Source organism: Cuculus canorus, chromosome 2 (assembly GCF_017976375.1).
Source record: "Cuculus canorus isolate bCucCan1 chromosome 2, bCucCan1.pri, whole genome shotgun sequence".
NCBI lineage: Eukaryota > Metazoa > Chordata > Aves > Cuculiformes > Cuculidae > Cuculus > Cuculus canorus.
Genome location: NC_071402.1, coordinates 109,751,493 through 109,773,722, shown reverse-complemented (window position 1 = coordinate 109,773,722; position 22,230 = coordinate 109,751,493). Strand labels below are relative to the sequence as shown.

The window sequence follows — 22,230 nt, the reverse complement described above, 5'->3', positions numbered from 1 at the left end:
TCTTACCCTCACTCGCAAGGGCTGCAGTCACCTTAAAGAAACATCACAAAGACCTGTGTTATTTGACAAATCTGAGATAAGGAAAAATCCTTATGGGTAGTGGAGTACCATCTGACAACTTCTTGTGGCGTGTTGCAAGATACTCAACAGAAATTCGCCTTTGTTAGCAAATCAGACTAACCTCTGTGATCCACAGCTCCCTGCTGCCTCTGCCTATGTTATCACCAGCCAGCCATGCAGTTTCCACTTCTTCAGTAGCACCCACTGCTAAACCTGAGTGGTGAGATTAGAACCGAAAGGGCAGAACACAGCAGGAATATTTGTCGCAACTGCATTTTTCCACCTTTTTCTCCATGGAAATTCAGTTAGCAATTGCCTATGCAAATTAAAATTTATATCTCAAGACTAAGCAGCAATACAAGAAGCTTCCTTTGCCTTCCATTTTTGCTTGCCCTTTCAGTACTTTCATTTCCAGCATATCAAGTCCTCACTTTCTCCCAGAATAGCTTCAAGAACCACAGCTTTTGCTCGTTTCTAGAAGCCGAAAACTCTGAAGCTATACATATGCTTTGACATATGCAGTCACTTTGTTAGAATAAGTGGAGAGACCTAAAGATGTTTTTGAACAGTAAGTAATAAAAAGCCTTCCGGAAAGGGTTCAAAGTACATCAACAAAAAAGCTGCAGCCAGAAACATCAGAAATAAAATCTCTATAATTTACTGGACACAAAAGGATGCTAAATATATTTGAGAGTACTGCTATGACACAGCAGCTTGAACAATACAGGTAAAAAGGCATGCAAGATATGGCCCTTGATCTTCCATTCTCATAAGCATAAATATAATCGAGGCAAAATTTAAACTACAAAGTCATATGAGGTCATCTACAGAAACAAAGACAGTATTTTCAGTTAATCTTATTCGTTTTAGATGAGAAACAAAAATTTCTTAGTAGCTTATTTCTCTGTAGGTCTTTTATTTAATTATTTAGAAAGACATCTCATTTAAAAGCTTTACACTCTATCAAGAAAACCCAGCTGAGTTTTTTTAAATCCTTTTACTCTATATGTAACAAAACTTAGCAATGAAGAGGCTTTATATAAAAAGCCAAAAGAGAGAGTGTGCATCTGTAAATCTTACACCTCAAGCTTCATCTGAAGTGCACCGACAGTGGGTGGTGGTAGAACAATATGTCTGCCTTTACAAAACAAACTACTTTAAATGTGTGACATTTTTTCTAAAAAGTGCTGACTTTTCTAGTATCTGCAAAGGTCTAGTTCTCAGTAGCTGGACAATTAGCAAAGCAGTTTTCTCCTCCCTGTTAAAAACCTACAAAACACAACAACAAAAAAAAGCAAAACAAAAAGTAATCCCACCACTTTATTACTGATTGGATAGGAAAGGTGATTCTGAAGATTTTAAAAAAATCATTTATTCTTCAAAAATCAAAACCACGAACTGCAGCAAGTCACAAATTCTGAGTAAGAAATGACTGCTTAACACTTATGAGCAGGAGGGCTATTCTGAAGCCTTTTAAAAGAGCTCTATAGATGTGCAGTCAAGAAACTGCAAGAGGCACACAGCTGGAGACCTCTTCACTCTTCTTCACAGATATCCACTTTCTCCAAATGAGTACCATGTCATGATTTCAGCTGCTGATCCTCTTCTTGATTTCCTGTGTCTTCTACTTATCCTGCTGTCTGTATCCTTGCCTTGTCTCAGTCAGCCACTCAACACAATTTAATAGGTATTAGAAAATACACTGTGCCCCAAAAGCAAATTACTTCTACAAAATTAAGTTTATTTTTAGCAAAAATACCAGACAAAATTTCAGAAGAGTGCCAAAACTGAGGGGGAGAAGTTTTTATTTTTATACACACACACACAGAGCCTAGAAGTCTGTCTGTTGATTACACAGTGCAGCTGATGTTTTTAACTTGTAGGTCTTGACTCCTTTCTGATTAGACAGGTGTATAGAAATATTTTGCAACCAGTTGTAGAATAAATGCCTTCTTTGTTAAAGTAGAAGCTGAGTTTTGAGTAGAACTTCAGACAGCTCAAATATCCGCAAAATTAACACTTCCTCTGAGTTAGTTTTATTTTATTCAGTTATCTGAATGCTTGCCATTTGACATAAATTGACTAAAGCAGATAAATTTGCAGTCAAATAAAAAATTGGACACTGCCCTTAGTTCAAATGCAGTCTAACTGCATAAAAATCACATCCTTTCACTTACTGTATAGACTGATAACTCAAGCCAAAATGTTCCAATTAGGAATACTTAAGGCAAAAATATGGCCTGATCATCTAAGTCTGAACTCATTTCCTTGCGTTCAGTCACTAAAAATGTTTGATCATAGAATGACCTCACAATTAAGCAGTTCAACAATAGCAGATACAAGGACCTAAATATGCAGAGCAAGAACTGTATTTCAGAAACATAGCGTTTATTTCCTTGTAAGAAAAGTACAGGGATTTAGCTTTCCAGCCGCTAGATTGTGTTAGTCTATTAAGTGAATTCAAAAGTAACAAATTAAGCTCTACCCATATTGTAGAAGCAGGTACTGATTTGCAAAATCACCAATAGAAGACATCTCCCTGCAGTCATAATTGGTTTAGTTTTTTAGCCTCAGCTACTAAGAAGTAGGAGACAAAATATACCCTTGAAATGATCATTCAAATAAAAAAAATATCTACTATAAGCACCCCAGACTGTAAAGAATATAAAAGAAAATGGAAAAAACTCAGCACAATTTTACAGAACAAGTGAATACAAAATGGTATTTTTATTGATACAGAAGTCATAAGGGAGAGTTTTGGTGTAGTGGGCAAGATCACGCTTTTTAAAGTCTGACTTCACTAGGGTTTCACTGAAGTTGATCAGTGGGTCAAAAATGCTAGTGCTGAGGAATATACATGGGGTGTGGGACAGGAGGCTTCACTTGTCGGGCTCAGACTGACCCCTGCATTAGTCCCCTCACACAGGCGTCAGAGTACATGGAAACAAGGTGGTTGAGATTCTGTTTGAAGGTATCTATTTGTGCATAAGAGGACCAAAATAACAAGGTTACTTTTGGCATTTTCAGAAAAAGGAGTGCCATACACTAGATGTCTACAAAGAGATGACAATTTCTTTTCATAACTTCAGTTCTGTGGCTGGAAGTACAGAAGAATAGTCAGCCATCTCGAAAGTTACTGCATTGCCCCGAGTCTTTTGCCAGAAGCTCAGAGATACAAGATTAGAATTCTGGTGACGAAAATGTAGTAAGTTCAGAAGGGAAAGCCTCCTAAAAATTATTACAATTAAACTTGAACAATATTTTATGTTGCTAACCTCTCCACACACCAAACAAAACACCATCCCACATTACCCAAGGCCCAAGAAAACTGGATGTTCAGAGCAAGCTTGTCTTCCGGTCCTCTAAAGAGCTCCTTCTATTATTTACTTGTGCCACGTTACATGAAAACAATGGTATTTTTATTTGAGAACATAACGCTATTGCTCAAAGGTCTCTGACAGACTGTGCTACTTGTCATGTAAAGCTTTTTCTGAGGAAGAAAAAGAAAACAATCCAAATCCTCTTCAATAGCAGATGTAAATAGCTAATAAGGTAAATAGTGAGGCAGAAATAACAGGAAACATAATAAACTTTGTCATACCATAAATCAAGGAAGGACAGATGGTAAAACAGAACTGCTGACTTTTGGGACAAAGTTTACACTCAGAAAACCTACATCTCCCTTTTAACTCTGCAGCGTGGGATAGAAACTTTAACAATATCTCCTTATTAGGAAATCATGTACATGTGAAGGCAAATTAATGGATCACAGTTTAATACAGATAAAAATTAACTGCTTTACAGATTTATATCATAGGGTTTGAGCTTTATATCATATTCACAGATGAACGCTCAACTAGCTTTTTAACAGAATACTGTATCACAGGTGAACCATTCAGATCTTTCATGAGACAACTTCAGAAGAGTCTCAAAGTTTCCTTATTTGTACCAAAATTCAGATTATTCCAAAAGAAAAGAAATTCAACTACATTTAGTGCAATAGCTTAAAATCTTTTAATTTAGTGAACTTCCATCACAGTAGAGCAATGTAATGTTTTGTTGTGTCACTGGCAAGTAACATTTAAAGGCACGAAATACAGGTCTTAAATAAGAATAAATCAAGGACAGTAAATTCCAAAACACTGGAACAAACTGAAAATGGACACACTTGCTTCTAAAACACAAGGTTCCTTACTACACTTTTGAACCCAAAGCACAGTATCTCTATCTTGAAAGACAGAAGACAGTCAGTGCAGATCAAGGCAGCAACAGTAATTAATACATGTGTAACCAACTTCCTTTGTTGCTTAAGTCCCTGCCATTCAAGCTTATCAAGCATTACCAACTGTTTATCGGATCAGCAGTGGTTTGTTTCACAGTTCTTCATTTTAACACAATGTTTGTCAGTCTCTTCTGCAGTGTTTCACAGACACCCAACAAGTGCTTTCAGGCCAGTGATTTACCATCTTTTAACTGATTTTGGAGTAGAAAATGGGCCTAAGATTCAGGATTAGCCCATAAATTCAGAACTTTATGTATAATGACTGCAAAATGCTATTTTAAAAAAGTGCTGCTGTTTGCAGTTAGAGGTGTCACCTGGGAAAGCTTCAGATTCTTTTCAAATACCCAAGCTCTTACCCTACACAGGGCTTCACGTATCCCAAGAAGAAAAATACCTGAACCAGACGCTGGTAGAACCGACACATGCTGCCCTTATCTGCCCCACATATATTTGTGTCCTCCCACTGCATTGCATCTCATTCTGCCAAAGGCCAAGAGTTTAATTCCCTTAAATTGTAGACTATTTCTTGCCCTTCCGGAGAAGGATCTGCCCCATGAGAGACACCTGTTTAGCCTTCACAGCAGAAGCTTCACAATCAAAATTATCTGAATGATGCAACGTGCATTAGCTTTGACATGCTTGTAATTTCATCTTAAGACATCAGCATATTTTCTGGCTTAAGGTCTCATCAAAGACAGAAGTCAAAACTTCAGTGATATAAAGGCAGAACTGCATGTGAAATAAGGAAATCAAGACTTTCCAAAAAACTTTCACTTCAAGCTTAATAGAAGGAAGAAACTATCTTGAATGGCATCATTACACACTTATACAGCCTATATCAACCTTTTGGCAGAAACTTAGCACCACTCCAAGACAGAGCATAAGAGCTCTTACATTTGTGCTTTCGGTATGCACAACAAAACTATGTACACTGAAAAATCAGGATGGAAGTAAAGGCTGACAAGAACTCAAACAGGAAAACTAATCCGATAAAAGATTCAGCTTCAGCAGCCTTTCTCACCTCCAACCACTGACAAGTCTAAATATTTTTACCTTAAGTATTCCATTATGTTAAACGGCTGGAAAAAAGCATCGGACTACAACACCAGAACAGAAGTGAGAAAAAAATCTTCTTAGATAATGTTTGTTCTCATTTATTAAAGAAATCCTAGACAAAAGGTGGTATAAACTCTAATTTATCAGTAAATGTGCTCAGAAGCTCAGTAGAAAAACAATTCAAAACCAAAACGAAAGAGTTGTATGCAACAACCACACTACATACAGAAAAACATTGAAAAAAAGTAACAAAATTTAACCTCTTCAAATGGATTCACAGTGAAGATCTGTACTGAGTACCGCAAAGTCAGCCGGGGAAAACACGCATATTGAATCAGAAGAGTCACATTTAATGTGTCACCGTGGCTTCTCTACAATTGGAGTTTGGACCACAAATCCACGAGTATCAACTTGGTTACAATATTAATCTATTCATCTATGAAACTGTTACTATTTCTTGATACAGCAGGCAAGGCTAACATTTTCAGCCAACAGGAAGAAACAGGTTATTATGTTAAAAAAATGTAAAAAATGAAAAAATACTTCTTTGCACCTGGCTCCAGGCTTGTGGCAAAGATGACCTGCAAAGCAGGCCTGCAGGAAACCAGCACCTGATGATTATTCAGGGTTGAAGAACTGGAAAATGCAGCAGTGTGAATTCCATCAGGTCACTGTTTGCAACATGCGCAATGTTTAGCTTACCCCCCACCAGTGTATCATGACAGCTCAGGACAATCTGTTGACTTTTGAAGGTAGAATCAACCAACTCTTGGCCATCTGATAACCAATTTAAGTTACATACCTTCTTTAAGATATGTTTAAGTCCACACAAAGCACTACTACTTCTCAGCATCTACAACAGCATAACTAGAACATCATGTCGTGACTAATTATTCTTATTCTAATACAAAAAAAACCCCAGATTCATTAATTTCGGTTAAATTGCAACCTACAAATCTGTCATCAACAGGTAAAAGGACCAGGTTCAAAGGCTGATTTCATCATAGTGAGCAAACATAGTGTAATATGTTTAAAACCAATCAAGTAACTGTGTGTTCGTGTGCACGCGCGCATACGTTCAGATGCGCAAAATCAGCAAGGATATTTCTATTCAGAACTGGTAAGCTAGGATGAGAAAAACAACCTAGAGCAAAAATACTCATGTAATTAGAAACATAGCAGAAGTTAGAACTAGCCTGAAGACAGCTAATACTGTGACAGAATTAACTATGAAGGTAAGTACTGAAACACTCCACAAAGCTTGAAGGGGAAAAAAAAGAAAAAAAAAAAAAAAGACAGTGAAGATGACACCTACACAATGCAGAGCACAGTAACTTACTAGATGGTTTTCATGAAATCCCTCAAATTCAGCTGTTAGAGATCACCTTTAAGTACAGATTCAAGAACTCATACTCTTTGTTATGAGACTGACAATAAAATGATACATGAAATAGAAAAAAGAATGTTTCCAACAGAATTGTCATTTGTTTAAAGAAATAAGAGCCAATTAGGTTACAGGCAGATTTTTGCTAAATTACGGGTTCAGGTCCACACACTTCGGTAGAAATCTCTTCCTTCAAAAACCTTTGCCAGGAAACAAACAAAGAATTTTAAAAGAGAAAGTAGGCTCTGACCAAAATGCCGTCATGCAAGAAACAGCTCAGTTTATTTGAAATATAATCACCAAAGCCTCACAAAAACCTTCCTTAATTTTTCAAAGCAATATCTTAATATAATAATACTAGTTGGTACTTACGGTTATCTATCAGAATTCCAGATTCCTACGACAGCATGCATCCAGTAAAAGATACCATACTGAAGTTGGCTTTCGTAAAATCTACTCAGGAAGCTTTGCATCCAAATACTTAATAACAAAAAATAAACCCAAAGACTCTTTAAAAGTCATCCAGTAAGCACTACAATTCCAATTAATGTCATAGTTGCAAACAGTTGTAGATTGATAATTGAAGAGCAATCATTTTGAATACCAGCTTCAGTTCTGGCCACTAAGAGTCTTTAAGCATCCTTCAGTACAAGCTTAAACTATTGCACAGTGAGGGAAAAGCTTAAAAGGAGCTTAACGATAATTAAGATATTAATTATTTGAGTTTTTTTCTTCATATTAAGTGATTAAAAACCACTATGCTAGAAGTGATCTGTGAGAGTATTCAAGAGCTATGGTTTCCATATAAACGCAAACAGGTAGATGAACTAACTCCCCCAACAGCAAGTTTCAATAACACACTGTAAAATGCTTGTCTTTCTCCACCAGGTTTTAGACTTCACGCAGGTTTCTTTCCTGAACTAGAAAAAGGCACAAGAAAATATCACAAAAGAGGCAGGAGCAGCAAGCATGCTGCGAATTGTATTTCATTCCATTACAAAACAAAGAGGGGGTGAAAAAAAAAAAATTACACAACCAATGAAGAAGTATGAGAGAAGATTTTCTTACTGAAGCCAAGTAGTCACACAAGTCTACACTTCCAGCTCTCATCTGCAAGTAACTTAGTGGGAAATCACCCATTACAGGACAGTAAATTCACTGTTAGATTACTGACATTTCACATCCTGAAGAGATATTCACTTCTTTGGAGCTCATCTATTCTGCCTTCTCAAAGAATCTTTATCAACTTCTCTCCACAAAAAGGAGTGATACACTCTTGGTGAGGCATTACTCCATCAACAGAGATTACTCAGAGAAACATATCATCTCTAAGAATACCCTGGCTCCATTCTGAGTTCTACCAGTTTTCTATTCCTTTCAATTTTTATCTGCCAGTTCTCCTGAATACAACATGCTTTGCTTATGCATCCCGACCAGGTACATTTAAGTACCAAGCTAGCAGTTTTAATACATCATTGCTGGAACACATATCCACAGAATCATTACATGAAAGCAGCAATATTTTTTTTTAAGGTCACAAAATTCTTGAAAGAACCCTTATTTCAATACTTCACTGAAAGCTCATAACCCTGTCAACAGAACACCTGCAAGTTAAAATGTCTTTTTTTAACAAAAAAAGAGAAAATCTGTTTTCCAAAGGGAACCATATATAGTATACAACACTTGAACCCAGACTACCCTTTTCTCTACAGAAAGAGTGTTCTGGGAACTGAGTGCCTTAACCTGACCCTAGCCCATGGGCACAGCAGTACCAGACAGGCAGTCAGCCATCACACAAGTAGCTGCAGCCAAGGTGGTAGCAAGGAACACGTGACAGTTTTCAGATGAGAGAATCGGAAGAATTGAAGTATTTTGAAGAAGTGCAGTTATGGAGGAAAGGAGGCAGGACACATTCAAGACAAAAAAAAGCTTTGGTAGTTCTTTTCCATAACAGGCTTTTTCTTTCTAAGATACCAGTGTACATCCCTGACTGTAGACACAATAACTCCATAACCAATAACAGAATCACAGAATCACAAGGTTGGAAAGGACCCATTGGATCATCGAGTCCAACCATTCCTAACACTCCCTAAACCATGACGCAACAGTATAGCCCAGGGAAGCTAAGGACAGACTGGCAAGGTCAAAACTCTTTTTTTTTCCTCCTCTAGTATGTTTAAAAGAAGGCATGTTTTAATTTATGCTATATCTATATGTTAGTAGAGCCTGGAGGTCTCTAAAATAATGGCAAAGTTACACAATGAGTACTCAGCAATGATATTTTGCTGATCCTAAGAAGCCAAACACGAAGGTCACACCAAAGGGCAAACACATACACGGATACTGTGGTAGGAGGGACGCTACAGAAACCTTAATCATGGGTATTTCAAATCATTACCAGTCAACAAGAACTGGGAACATACCCAAACAGTTTCTATTCAATTGTACGGCCCATCTACAGGTTATTTTTAACTTCATTTTTCTTCCTGTCCTGCCATATGCTGAATGATTTTTCCTAGCTTTAAAACTGGGGGGAGGGTATCAGACTAGCAAAGAACAAGCAGCTATGAGCATCTGAGGCTCTTGGTACCGCTGGCTGGCCTGGTAAATAAACTGCCTCACAGAGCATACAAATGAAAGGGGTCATTCTAATCAGAACACGATCCATCACCAAAACACAAAGTATTAAACCAGTCCAAGTTTTCTTCAGTGAACAGTAAGAGCATTATTTTAAAATCAGTGTGCTTTTTCTTTAACATAACTTCAAGCCTTGCAAAATACAGCCCTTTCCTTATCCATGCCAAAAAGCAATGTTTAAACCAAAACATTTCAGTGTGTGTATAATTACAAATGAAATACTATGACAACACTGCATGACATTTTCCTTTAAGTTGTAATCTACAGCTGATCTACAAGGCTAAAGTGACAATTAGAAAACAAAACAGACAATTTACTACAGGAGAGGTTTCAAAACAGCTTTCACAGTCAAAGCTACCAGACAAGAAATAGGAACTGTGTAGAAAGGTCCTCTAGAAAGTGACCGGACTGCATGTGTTTTCCGCTTAGTAAATAAGATTATTTAAATAAAACAGAAAGAAAAAATAAAATTTGAGTCCGACTTCTAATAAGGCTCATGAAGCCTGTACACCTTAAAGCATATAAATCTAGGAAAAGCCTTCCAAATAGTTATTCTTAAATACATAAAATCTATAGGAGAAAATATTTTTATCTGCATCTGTTGGGGGTTGGTTCAAATCATATTACCAGCGTATTTTCAATACAAGAACGACAAAAGAGGGATTTCCCAATTCGCTGTTTAGAAAGACACACTGAAAAGCAACTGTTTGCTTCATATCTCATTACACTAAACGAAAAAGAAAAACACACACCTACTACTTAAGTGTAATTATACTAATAGACAGAACTACAATTTCACAGTCAAGATTTTCTTTAACTGTAAGCTATTAACCATAGTGGTATGTTTACTGGAAGTTTTCTTTCTTTTCTTAACCATGTGACTTAAGCATGTACTTTCCTCCAAAAACACTGCACAGCAGAGACTACACTTTGGATTTCAAATAGACCAAATATTTATGTCCTGTTCTCAAGTGTTTCAACAAATAGCTTATACTTAGAAGAAATTAGGCAATATTATGAAGGAATCAGCCTACCAAGGCACTTTTTTCCATTGGTGAACTTTATTATTTCAGACCTAGGATTAGTTGCTCTAAACCACTATTTAAAAGTCTTTTGAAAGCATCAAGAACAAAGCTCAGTGTAATGCCTATTTCTGCCTGCTGCATGGCATATCCTCAGAGGAGGCACTTGTTAAATTTTATTCTGGAGTAGAGTGATTTAAACTATTGATTAGACTTTTAGAATATGACTAGTATGAACTCCATTGTCTTATGAAAATTTTAAAGACAAATCAACATCCAATGATAACTGATCAGTAGGGAAAACAAAGTGCTATCTCCAACTTCGGTTTCTTAAGAAAAGTTCAGAAACAATACCAAAAGAAAAAATACAACTTGGAAAAAACATAAATACAATTAATAAGATAGAAACACTGAAATGTTTATTATGGCTAAATACTATAGAATAAACCCAGTTTCTATTAACTTTACAATGATTTTTAAAACTTTATATATGAAAAGGATACTTTAACATCGGCTTTCTATATTTATATGTATGTAGTTCATAAACACTTCACTGCCTAATTACATTTAATGTAAACACCAGAGCACCTGGAAATTAGCAACTATGTTTACAGGAAATATGGCATCAGCATTATAAGCCCCAAATAAAGTAATCTTACCAAGTCCTGACTCAGACCAAGTTAAGTGACAGAGCGCTGCCCACATGGCTGAAATAGAGCCATTTCCAAAGCAGTGCCCCCAGTCAGCTTAGATCAGCTCCAATAAAGCACCTACCATCAGAACCTGCTCCAGAAATCATGGCTCTAGGCCATTCAACAACTCTTATGCAGACCCAAATTTAAAAGCTCTCTCCAGCTGCACCGTCACAACAGAAGCACTGAACATAAGGTGTTTTCACCACACACTGCTACGGACACAGCCCTATCATCTCCAGGGCAATAACTCAGCAGCCTGGGGATTATGCATTTCATGAAGTACATTCATGCACAGAAAAGGTTCTTTAAAGCAGATATTTCTGCAAAAATTCTTACTGGAAACAATTCAGATTGGATGCTGTATGTACTTAGTCCCTCCTCAGTGACAAATATCTTGCATCTTTAAACTGAGAACTGAATTGTTTCTGCAACAGTCAGTACAGCTGTACAACCGTATTTGTACATGCCTCCAAAATCCTGTCTGGTGACTATACAATACAATACATTCCAAGACAAAGAAGCCAGATATCACACTATGCACATCTCTTAAGTTTAACTGATAATTCCAGATTAAATGGACAATTGGAAAATGGTTGCCACACAAATACATTACTTGCAATATCAAGCCTTACAAACACACAAAAACAGTTGGACACAGAGACTGCAGATCCCAAGTATTATTTGTTTTCTTCCTAATATTTATTCAGCAACCACAAGCATTTGCTTTCTCATTTTTTATTTCACAACAAACAGGTTACATGCTGACACTGAAGAACCTATAAATAAAGCACAGCCAGTAAAGTAATAATTGTGGAATGTACAGGAAAAGACAGCCATGTAAGCACAGGTCTTGATAGTAGAAAAAGCAAGCAAATATTTTAGCTATTCTCCAAGAGATGCTATATACAGCATTTTCATTCAGCCAGCACTGACCACATACAGATTAGGACTACATTCTAGAATTTTCAAGTTATAATAAGTAGATTATTTATAATTCCCTCTATATTACAGAATGGTATCATAAAGTCAGCTGAAGACCTCAAACCAAGTCAGAACACGCTATCTGAAAGGATGAACACAGCAATAGATAATGACAATTCTAAGATTCTAACTGCACGTCATAGTACAATGTTTACCAACAAGTGTGTATTACTCATGAAACTATTTCGCCTTCATATTTAAAATAGATACATCTTTTCAGGATGCACTACCACCAGACACATCACTTTGAAATCCCAGAAGAAATTAATTCATCCATTCCCCTGCCCCTCCCAACATGGGAGAATACAAAAAGATCAGCTATCGTTTTGCTTAAACATTCACTTTCACATATCCGATTTCAATACTTGGAGGCTGAAAGGAGTCACTTAAATGCATTTATCATTTAGAAAACTACTGCCAATTCTGCCAGTAAACTTGTAAGAAATGGCAGAAATTTGGATGCAAATTAATTAAATCTTAGTAGTAAGCACAAAAATATTAAAACTAGTAACAAGATCTTCTAATCATCATCTCATTTTCAATCTCATTTTGGACCAACTTCTCTTCTCGATGGTCACAGTTTTCCACAGCTCCCCTAAATGCAGTTACATTGGGCTGTACTACAGGCAAACATAAGAACACTAAAGTAATTTTATACACTTTCTCTAGTCCTAGTAGATCAATACATCTACTACTTGTACTTTAAGTGATTTGCTTTTTGCAAGAGTAAAACTTGGAAGAATAAATTATACCCCATTCTGGAATAATACTTTATGAAGACAGCTGTCTCCCTTACCTCCTCCCTTTTTCCTGCAGACAACAGAAAAACATATCTTATTTAAGACTAAACAGCTTTGTACCAAATAATGAATTATGTACTCAAATGCAACCTGTAATCAAGTTCCAAAAGAAAAAAACAGCTCTCATATTTTAAAATTCTACCTCACTTTGTAATCTAAACATAACTGTAAGGGATCTACAATGAGTTTTCACCAATTTGATCTTGATTTCTAACTCTGTCAATAGCACTATTATGTAACGTGCTACACATACATAATGACTGCACAAGATATCCATTGTATTGATGACAAAACATTGAAGCACTACCAAGCTATCTAAATTACAAAAGATAAAGATAAACATCAACAAAGAGACAGCTGGCTATTATAAAACACTTCTATTATTATCACTATTTTAACCAATAGCATGTTAAAACTGGGTCACATATCCAGTATATATGTATGTGTTACACAACAAACGTGCCTAACCTTAGTAACAGTCTGCTATCATACAAGTACTCTAAAGAGAAGAATAAAAGGAAATCAAATGCCCTAGCAGGACAGATGACAATTTGGGTCATCACGGAAGCCTAAATGAACCGTTCGGCATGGCATTCATTATTCATCCATACTAACTATAGTTTCCCATTCTCTGTAGTCCATAGGGAGTGCACTGTTTACATTTGGTTTTCTTTGAAACCATACAAACTAGAAAGGTTTGTTTAAATTAAAGCTTTGAATTTGTAGCAAAGTTTTGTGGCCACAGAACTGCAGGATATACAGGATCTGCCTGGTTATGTGCAAAGGAAGATTCCAACTTTACTTTTGGATCCCAGTTTGCCATCCTGCACTCAACTACAAAAGCAGTTAATTTTTTTTATTCAAATGAAAATCCAAGTTCTAATTACTTCTATTATGTCATGCTTCATGCTTACAAGTCATATTTTAGACAAGACCCACAACAAACTTCTTTCTTAGACTGTATGAACTAGTTCTTATCCCTTACTCTTCTCTTCCTCCTCTACTTGCATATCAGACATGTTCTTTTTAAACACCCTAGACTTAACAGCATAGAATAGGGAGATCTATATTTTCTCACAAGATCACAAAAAACGTATTTGCATCACCATCATACATTTTAAGAACTATATCAATATACTTCCAATGATCAGAACTTAAAACGAAGAAGCAAACCTACCTACTACCATGAGTGTGAATTCAAATCCTCTCTTCACAGACTTCCGGTAAACTTGATTGGGAAGATTTGCAAACCCCACATATCCTTCAAGGTTCTTCTGTTGCTAAGGCAAGAGACATTTGGGAAAAAAAAAAAAAAAAAACTTTAAATAAAAGCTTGTAACTTCTTCCTTTGCTTATGGTGGTTTTTAGTTATCTAAATGTTCATTTTCACATTAGGAGAAAGGTGAATACCTCTCAACAGCCTAAGCTGTCTACAATAACTGCAACAATAAATAGGAAAAACTGCTTTTTTTGACAGACAAAGAAAGTTATCTGTGCTAACAGTATTTTGAGCAAGTACAATTACCATGTCATGACTCTTCAAGCACAAAAGTATACAAACAGATTTAAATATAATCAGCTTTGTTCCAATGTCTACTTGAAACTCAAAAGCAGTAGGAGTGTAGCTTTCCTATTCTCCTGGGAGTCATAGTGGTAGTGACTCAATATTATAGGGACTTAGCTGACACCCTCTTTTTCCCAGTGACACAACTGGAGGCTTTTTGCAATTCCTTCGTGGTAAATCTAGATCTACACTTAGGATAATAAAGCAGGCATCACAACAAATCCTTCAGAAAGACAAAACTTCAGTTGCCTTGTACTTCAAAGAAGTTATTCAAAAATTGCCTACTATGAAAAGAGACAAGGATTCTGGACATTAGCCATTACTTCTTCCCACTACATGAATGAGAATGTTGAAGGTGCTTAAAATGCCTCTCCCTCACTGTACTAGACCTGGCGATCCTCCAAAAGTCAGCCCTGCTACTTTTAAATCATTCTTCTAGTAGAATCCTAGAAAAGTGTTTGAAGGCATAGTAAGTCTGAGGGTCTTCTTCCAAGACAAGACAGTTTAGTTCATTTACAGAAAATTTGAAACTATTTCCAGACATAACTGTCCAAAAGCAAAAAAGCAACATTCCTAATGAGGAATGATCTCAGCCTTTAAAACCCATCTGAAATTGAGAGGATGTGATCCGATACTACCTCAATTTCAGAGCTTAAGAGAGTTATGCACATCCACAGAGCTGAAGTGCTGCATACAAGTTTCAGTTCCTCTCCCTAAGATTATCTTCAAGAGGATAGAGGAATTCTAAAGGAATTAAAAAATATCTGTTCTACTACAGGCACTCTTGCCTTAGAACTTCTCTGTATGGGATAGAGTACAGTTTATTTACATTTGGTACGTGGTTGATTTAGGCTTATTTGGATGTTTTTCTAAATACTTAATCAACAGAATAAACTTAAGAATTTTTTTTTAATTCTAGAAGTTACGTGTTTTAAAATTAAAAAACAAATCCTTGCAAGGATATAAAACCACCATCCCTTTTAAAAGAACTAGTTTCTTTGCAATCCAACTGCACAAGTCAGTGAATCGACTCTTTGCTGCAAGTCACATAACTTATTTCTCCGTTTGCAAAACAAACCATTATTCTCAAGAAATGCAACACTCCTACAGAGACACATTATATTGGTGCCATCAGCAAATTTAAATAACTCTGGCAGTCTAAACTTCGCAGGATTATTTAAGACAGATTTAATCCTCGCATGATTTATTACCAGCTTTCCTTTATCGATAATACATTGTTATCAATTCCCCAAGTTTAAAAACAGCATTCTCTTTGACAGTTATTAGATATAGATATAGAAGTTCATTAACTTCTACAGACAAGAGAAGAACATCTAAGGATAACCAGTTAAAGCAAGGTGTTACAGCTTCAAGTTCAAATACGCACATTGTAATAAATGTTATTACTTCTCTAAATGTAGGAATGTTTGCCTTGTGTCATCAAGGAACTTTAAAATACTTTTTGTTTGAATCCAGCCTTAGGTGCAGCAATAGTCCCATCTGAAAGGTCTAAAAGATTTAAAAAAGCAGCCAGGAATTTAAAAATCCAAAGATTGTTTTACTTTTCCAATCTATTACTACAAGTACAGGTGAGGAATACCGTCTATCCCACTCTAAGTCCGTGAACAGGAAGCAATGCTTCAGAGATAGTACATGACAAAGGTGGGTGCTCTTTAACACATTAAAGAGCTCCTTAATAGTGCAGGTCCTTAATAACTATTAAGGATATGCAATTGCTATTCATCCTACCAGATGTAAAATACCTAATTACAATAAGACACTCCCTATAGTTCTACTTGTCAACCACCTGCATCTTTTAATGCCTACATACCTTCTAACGCATGTCACGCTTCCCTGAAACAGCTCACCCCCTCATTCAATCTAGGTAATACTACTCTCATTTAAGAGAATGGGTTTAGATGTAATTCTTGTTTTAAATGAATTCATATCTCTTCCCTCCCCCTTCAGGTATAGCTCCACATTTCTAAGACCTTTAAGAACACTGAGCATGAAAGGCTAAACAAGAATAGATGGCAACTTTGCTGCTTGGTCTGTTATGTAGATCTACAGCATTTACATCCACAATTTCAGGTAATGAAATATAAATGTAACTAACCAGAAAGATGTATGAAATGTTACACTTGGCATTAATGTACTATTTAACATGAACATTTATACTCTTTAGCAGGATGCCAGATTCAGATTTCTGGTATACCAATACAAATTAAAACTGAAGCTTTCAACATACTGATTTTTAAAAGGCTGCATCTGTTCAGAATGCGCTACTTCTAAACAGGCACAGGCAAAGTAGGAATTGAGTTTCTAACATTCCTGCAACAGCTTTTAAAAGTTATTACTTTTTTTTTGTTGAAGCATTGACTTCCACTGTATTGATCACTGTGCCAGGTGAGGTCTTGTGTTTCTAATACTTAAAATTGCTCCTCCTTAGCTTTTATCCCTTCTTGATTTTCAACCAGCTGCTACCTAAGCTCATTTTAAAAACCTTAACACTTCTTCTATTTCCACAAAAGCTATAATACTATATTACTTTATCAGCTATATTACTTTATCAAAGTAATACTTACAGCTACTTTGTAAACAACACATTTCCATCATTTCCAATGTTGAAGATGTTGAGAGAATACATCCAAAAAGTAGTCCAATAAAACGATGAATTTGAACCATTGCAGCAACAAGTCCACACAGGTGCAGCAGCGATCCAGAAAGAGAAACGGAGGTGAGGTGGTGTGAAGAAAGAAAGAAAGAAAGAAAGAAATGGAAAGAAAAAGTTAATTACATTTGACCAAAGATTCCCCCAATACTTTTAACCTAGTATGCTTAGCATACAGTGTTATACATAACTTTATTTTAGTTTGCTTTATATCATAGAATCATATAATCACTAAGTTGGAAGGGGCCCACTGGGTCATTGAGTCCAACCATTCCTAACACTCCCTAAACCATGCCCCTCAGCACCTCGTCCACCCGTCCCTTAAACACCTCCAGGGAAGGTGACTCAACCACCTCCCTGGGCAGCCTATTCCAGTGCCCAATAACCCTTTACGTGAAATTTTTTTTCCTTATGTCAAGCCTGAACCTCCCCTGGTGGAGCTTCAGGCCATTCCTCCTTGTCCTGTTCCCTGTCACTTGGGAGAAAAGGCCAGCTCCCTCCTCTCCACAACCTCCTTTCAGGTAGTTGTAGAGAGTAATAAGGTCTCCCCTCAGCCTCCTCTTCTCCAGGCTAAACAACCCCAGCTCTCTCAGCTGCTCCTTGCAAGACTTGTTCTCCAGCCTCCTCACCAGCTTCGTTGCTCTTCTCTGGACACGCTCCAGAGTCTCAACATCCTTCTTGTGGTGAGGGGCCCAGAACTGAACACAGTACTCAAGCTGCAGCCTCACCAGTGCCGAGTACAGAGGGAGAATAACTTCCCTGGACCTGCTGGTCACGCCATTTCTGATACAAGCCAAGATGCCATTGGCCTTCTTGGCCACCTGGGCACATTGCTGGCTCATGTTTAGTCGGCTGTCAACCAACAACCCCAGGTCCTTCTCCTCTAGGCAGCTTTCTAGCCAGACTTCTCCTAGTCTGTAGCACTGCATAAGATTGTTATGCCCCAAGTGCAGGGCCTGACATTTGGCCTTGTTAAACCTCATGCCATTGGCCTTGGCTCAGTGGTCCAGCCTGTTCCGATCCCTTTGCAGAGTCTCCCTACCCTCGATCAGATCCACACTTCCACCCAGTTTAGTGTCATCTGCAAACTTGCTGAGGGTGCACACAATGCCTTCATCCAGGTCATTGATAAAGACATTGAACAGGGCTGGACCCAGTACTGAGCCCTGAGGAACCCCACTTGTAACTGGCCTCCAGCCAGAGTTAACTCCATTTACCACCACTCTCTGGGCCCGGCCATCCAACCAGTTTTCAACCCAGGAGAGTGTGTGTATCATCATGAAATGAAGCTTCCACACACGACAAAATCATCACCATTTATTGATCAATACAGGTAGTTACTTGCTGTTCTTTTTATTCTAGTTATTCAGCACATGTTTTGTTTACTATATGCTATCTGAACCTGTAACAGGTTCGAGGGCCTTTACTTTCTTCAGAGGCGCTCACCAGAACATGTCATCTCAGTCCGCCATGGTACTCTACAATATTTTCATTATAGAGTGGAAAAGGTTCAAGGATCAAAGCCATAATCATCATAAACATCTTTCAGGATTTTGTATTTCTGCATCACATTATACATTCAGTGAAGAGTGTCAATTCACTTCATTTGCAACACTGAGCATCACTGCTACAAATCTGAGCATAACTGTCTTTGTTGAAAAGACCAAAAATAAAAAACAGAAGGGGCACAAGTATCTGTTCAGCATCACCTAACTCTATGGATGACAAGAGATCTATGCCAGTTCTCTAACATGGCACTTAAAATACTTTAACTACAAATCCATATCAAGACAACCCTTAAAAGAAGTTGTTTTTCACTAAACAACTTCCTGTGCTTGCACAGTTCAAGACACTGATACAAAAAAAAAAAACAATACCACATTCTAAACCAGCAGTCGATGCTTCTGAGCCCTAACATCTATTTTTTTTAAATCAACACCATACTCCCAGAGGCTCAGAGCCTATTTTTAGAAAACTTACTCGATGACGGAAACTACAGTTCAAGTGGCACTGAAGTCCCCTTCTCTTTCACAGAGGATTACTTAAGAGAATACAAGCATTCCGTTCCTACAGTCTCCCCCATATTCTGTCAGTGTCCATAGCCACAAAAACAGAGCACATTGGTGGCTTAGCTGCTGCACTCTTGTGAGAGGACAGAAAAAACAAAGCACTGCAAATCAGTTCCAGTTCCTCTCTGTGCTCTGCAATGAGGTGGCACAAGACACTCCACGCAGCTTTAGGAGGAAAGATGCACATGCAGCAGAACTGGAGCAAGCAATACAGACTAGAATACAACCAATACTGTGAATCCTGCAGCAGTATGAATGCCCAAAGGTTTTCACATCAATCCCCTTAAGCATTGTATTATCATTTATCATGTTGCACATCACTACTTTCAACTTTGAAACAACGTAGTGATGTCAAGCAGAGATGAATGACTTCTACATCAGTGCATCAAGTACACAGAAAGGCCTAGTCCCATAGTTGAAAACAGCATTATTTGAAATGGCACCAGTTTAAAAACATTAGCCAGCACGAAGAGCCCATGGATCTGACCAAAGTTCCTGCCTTTAACAGTAGCCAAGAACATACATCTAAGGTAGCGCACACAACTGAGTAAACAGACAGTTTACTTCTCTAAACACTGCTGTAGCCACCAAAAATCTACCTCTTCAGTATTTGTTACGATAGGGGAATTTTCCACTTAAACAGCATCTGATTGATTCCTCTTCCATACACTCCCCTACACACTTCCTAGCGTCACAAACACAGCAGCCACAAAAGTCCCTGTACCAAGGAATCCCTCTGATTACCTATACATTGTTAAAGGGAGGATTTCAGCATTTCAAAATCACCACCTGTTTGCTTAATTGCTGCACAGTACTACCAGTGTTGGAAAACAGCCTTAATAATCTAGCACACTTCATTGAAAAGAAGCCGTTTTGTGCCTCTGATTGCATCTGCTTCTCTTCCATAACTTTCTCCTACCTCTGTAGTCATCCAGAGAGACCAGAGTGAAAGCTACATACAGTATCCAAGAGGTAAAACATTCACAAATCCACAGTCTGATCATGCAGGATCTTGTTCTTTGTTCTCACCTTACCAATTCCCAATGGGCAATTTATTTTTCTTAAGTACTCCTGAGGACTGAACTGATGATACTGTGAACTGCACACAGGCACAAGACTTTGCTCCTGAGCTCTAGCAGATGTTCATAGCTTATCACTGAGAGTACAGAACAAAAGGAGTCTGCATATATCTCACTCTACATTCACCTATGCTGTATTTTACCTATCATTATACATCTTCTTTTAACATTTTTAAGTCCTCATAGTTGTCCATCACCTCTGCTCTAACTTAGCACAAATGAAGGCAAGTCATACAAGCAACTATAGTATTAGCCTGACTTGACTTTTGATGCATCCACTCTTTGCACTCAGTGATACTTTAACATAGGTCTCCCCCAAGCAAAATGTCAAAGTCCACATAAAGCAGCTGCAAAGCTGGCATTTCTAGATCCATCATCTGAATCAATAGATTAATAGCCAGCAGCATGCTGCTGTAACTATGCAAATGAGCAAAAAGAGAGAAAGGAGGCACCATTAATCAGGAGTTTTCTGATGAGTTCTTAGGAAAAGTACTGACAATTAAAAAAAAAAAATCCTCTTTTCCTTGTTTTCTATCAAGTCTATCATCATATCTGTTGTTGCCCCAGACACCATAATTTACATTGCTCCCTTATTCTGTGCTGTGTCCAAGAACAACAGATATAAAGTTCAGGTAACACTACTTGAGCCAAAAGATGACAGTCCCTGGCATAAGGCCCACGGCCTGACAAAACAGTATACCTTAAACTTTTGATCAAGACGCAAGATGAGGAGAAAAATCCAAGATGAGCATTTTTCAACTTTACTACATGCAACCCTAGAGCTCAGCTCACACTACGCAGGGAAACGCAGCTGCCGTGCACTGGTAGCAGCCCCAGCCGCCAGTTACAGGATGTTACAAAAACTTTTCAAGGAGTTATGATCTAGCAAAACTAGAAGCAAATATTAACACAGACAACTGGAGAGAAAAAAGACAAAACAGAAAAGTAGTTTGACACTGGGGAGTCACTATTCTTTGCAATCAAAGTTGGCTTTGGAACTTCTCAAACTTATTTGAAAAAAAGAAAGAAATGCAGTGCATTTTTTCCTTGTGTCCTTCAAGGATCCAGTATTTTAAAAAGCTTCCAGAAGCACTACAGAAAACGCAAGAACTGTTGAAATGTGACCACAACTATAAGCAACATAAAACAGTCTTAGAAAGGGCACAGATACTCATTGTGATATATGAGGTATCTGATAGCATAAACAATGAAAATAAAGGTGATAATTAACTTACTCCACACATTTGGACCAGGGCACACATTCAGAACACAATATTTTTGCTAAAGTTTACATTTGCTATTGAGTCAATTTGTTCTTGTACATTATTTAGATATAGGAAAAGTTTCCTTTATACACAATTTACTTTGAAAATATCTCAGATCTGCCAAAACAAAAAATTTACACCTGATCTAACACAGATTTCAATAAAGCCAAAATTATCTTTTTCGAACTTTTACCTAATTTCTGCATACTCTTCAGCCACCGTATTTCCATTCAATTTCCTACCATCATGCTACGAGTAAGATCAGTTTAAAAGAGTTTCTAGTTTTTACATAGAAAGACTAGTCTATAAATCATTATGGACTTACATTTCCTCCAATATACCTGACATAGTACTCCTTATCTTCTTCTCTAACAGTGCTTGTTGTTTAAAGTCTCCACATCAGTAACAAGAAGCTTCCAAAACCTGTGAAAAGGCCTTGGGATTTACCCTACCAACATCTTCAAAACAAGTTTTCTGCAGTTTAACGAAGTCTGCATTCATTCCAATTTTCAATATGGAGGCAACACATAAAATAGACCTCCATCTCATCCTGCCATATCCCAGAGGCAGACAGTAACTGCAGATCTTGCAACTGACAATTTCTGTTACTACATACCTAAAACAGAAGCTTTAGGTTGTAGCATTTAGTACAGCAATGCTTCTAC

The 22,230-nt window shown here is 37.3% G+C and overlaps 1 protein-coding gene across 1 annotated transcript in view; it reads right to left on the bottom strand.

Moving 5' to 3' along the window:
• Positions 1–21,813, bottom strand: part of SEPTIN7 (septin 7) — a 66,721-nt gene extending 44,908 nt beyond the window's left edge. Inside the window, exons 1-2 of the mRNA XM_054057888.1 lie at positions 21,808–21,813; positions 14,095–14,197 (exon numbers count right to left, since the gene is read on the bottom strand). Coding sequence (XP_053913863.1) covers positions 14,095–14,197; positions 21,808–21,813 — 109 coding nt within the window. The remainder of the gene's footprint in view (positions 1–14,094; positions 14,198–21,807) is intronic.
• Between the last annotated feature and the right edge of the window lie 417 nt (positions 21,814–22,230).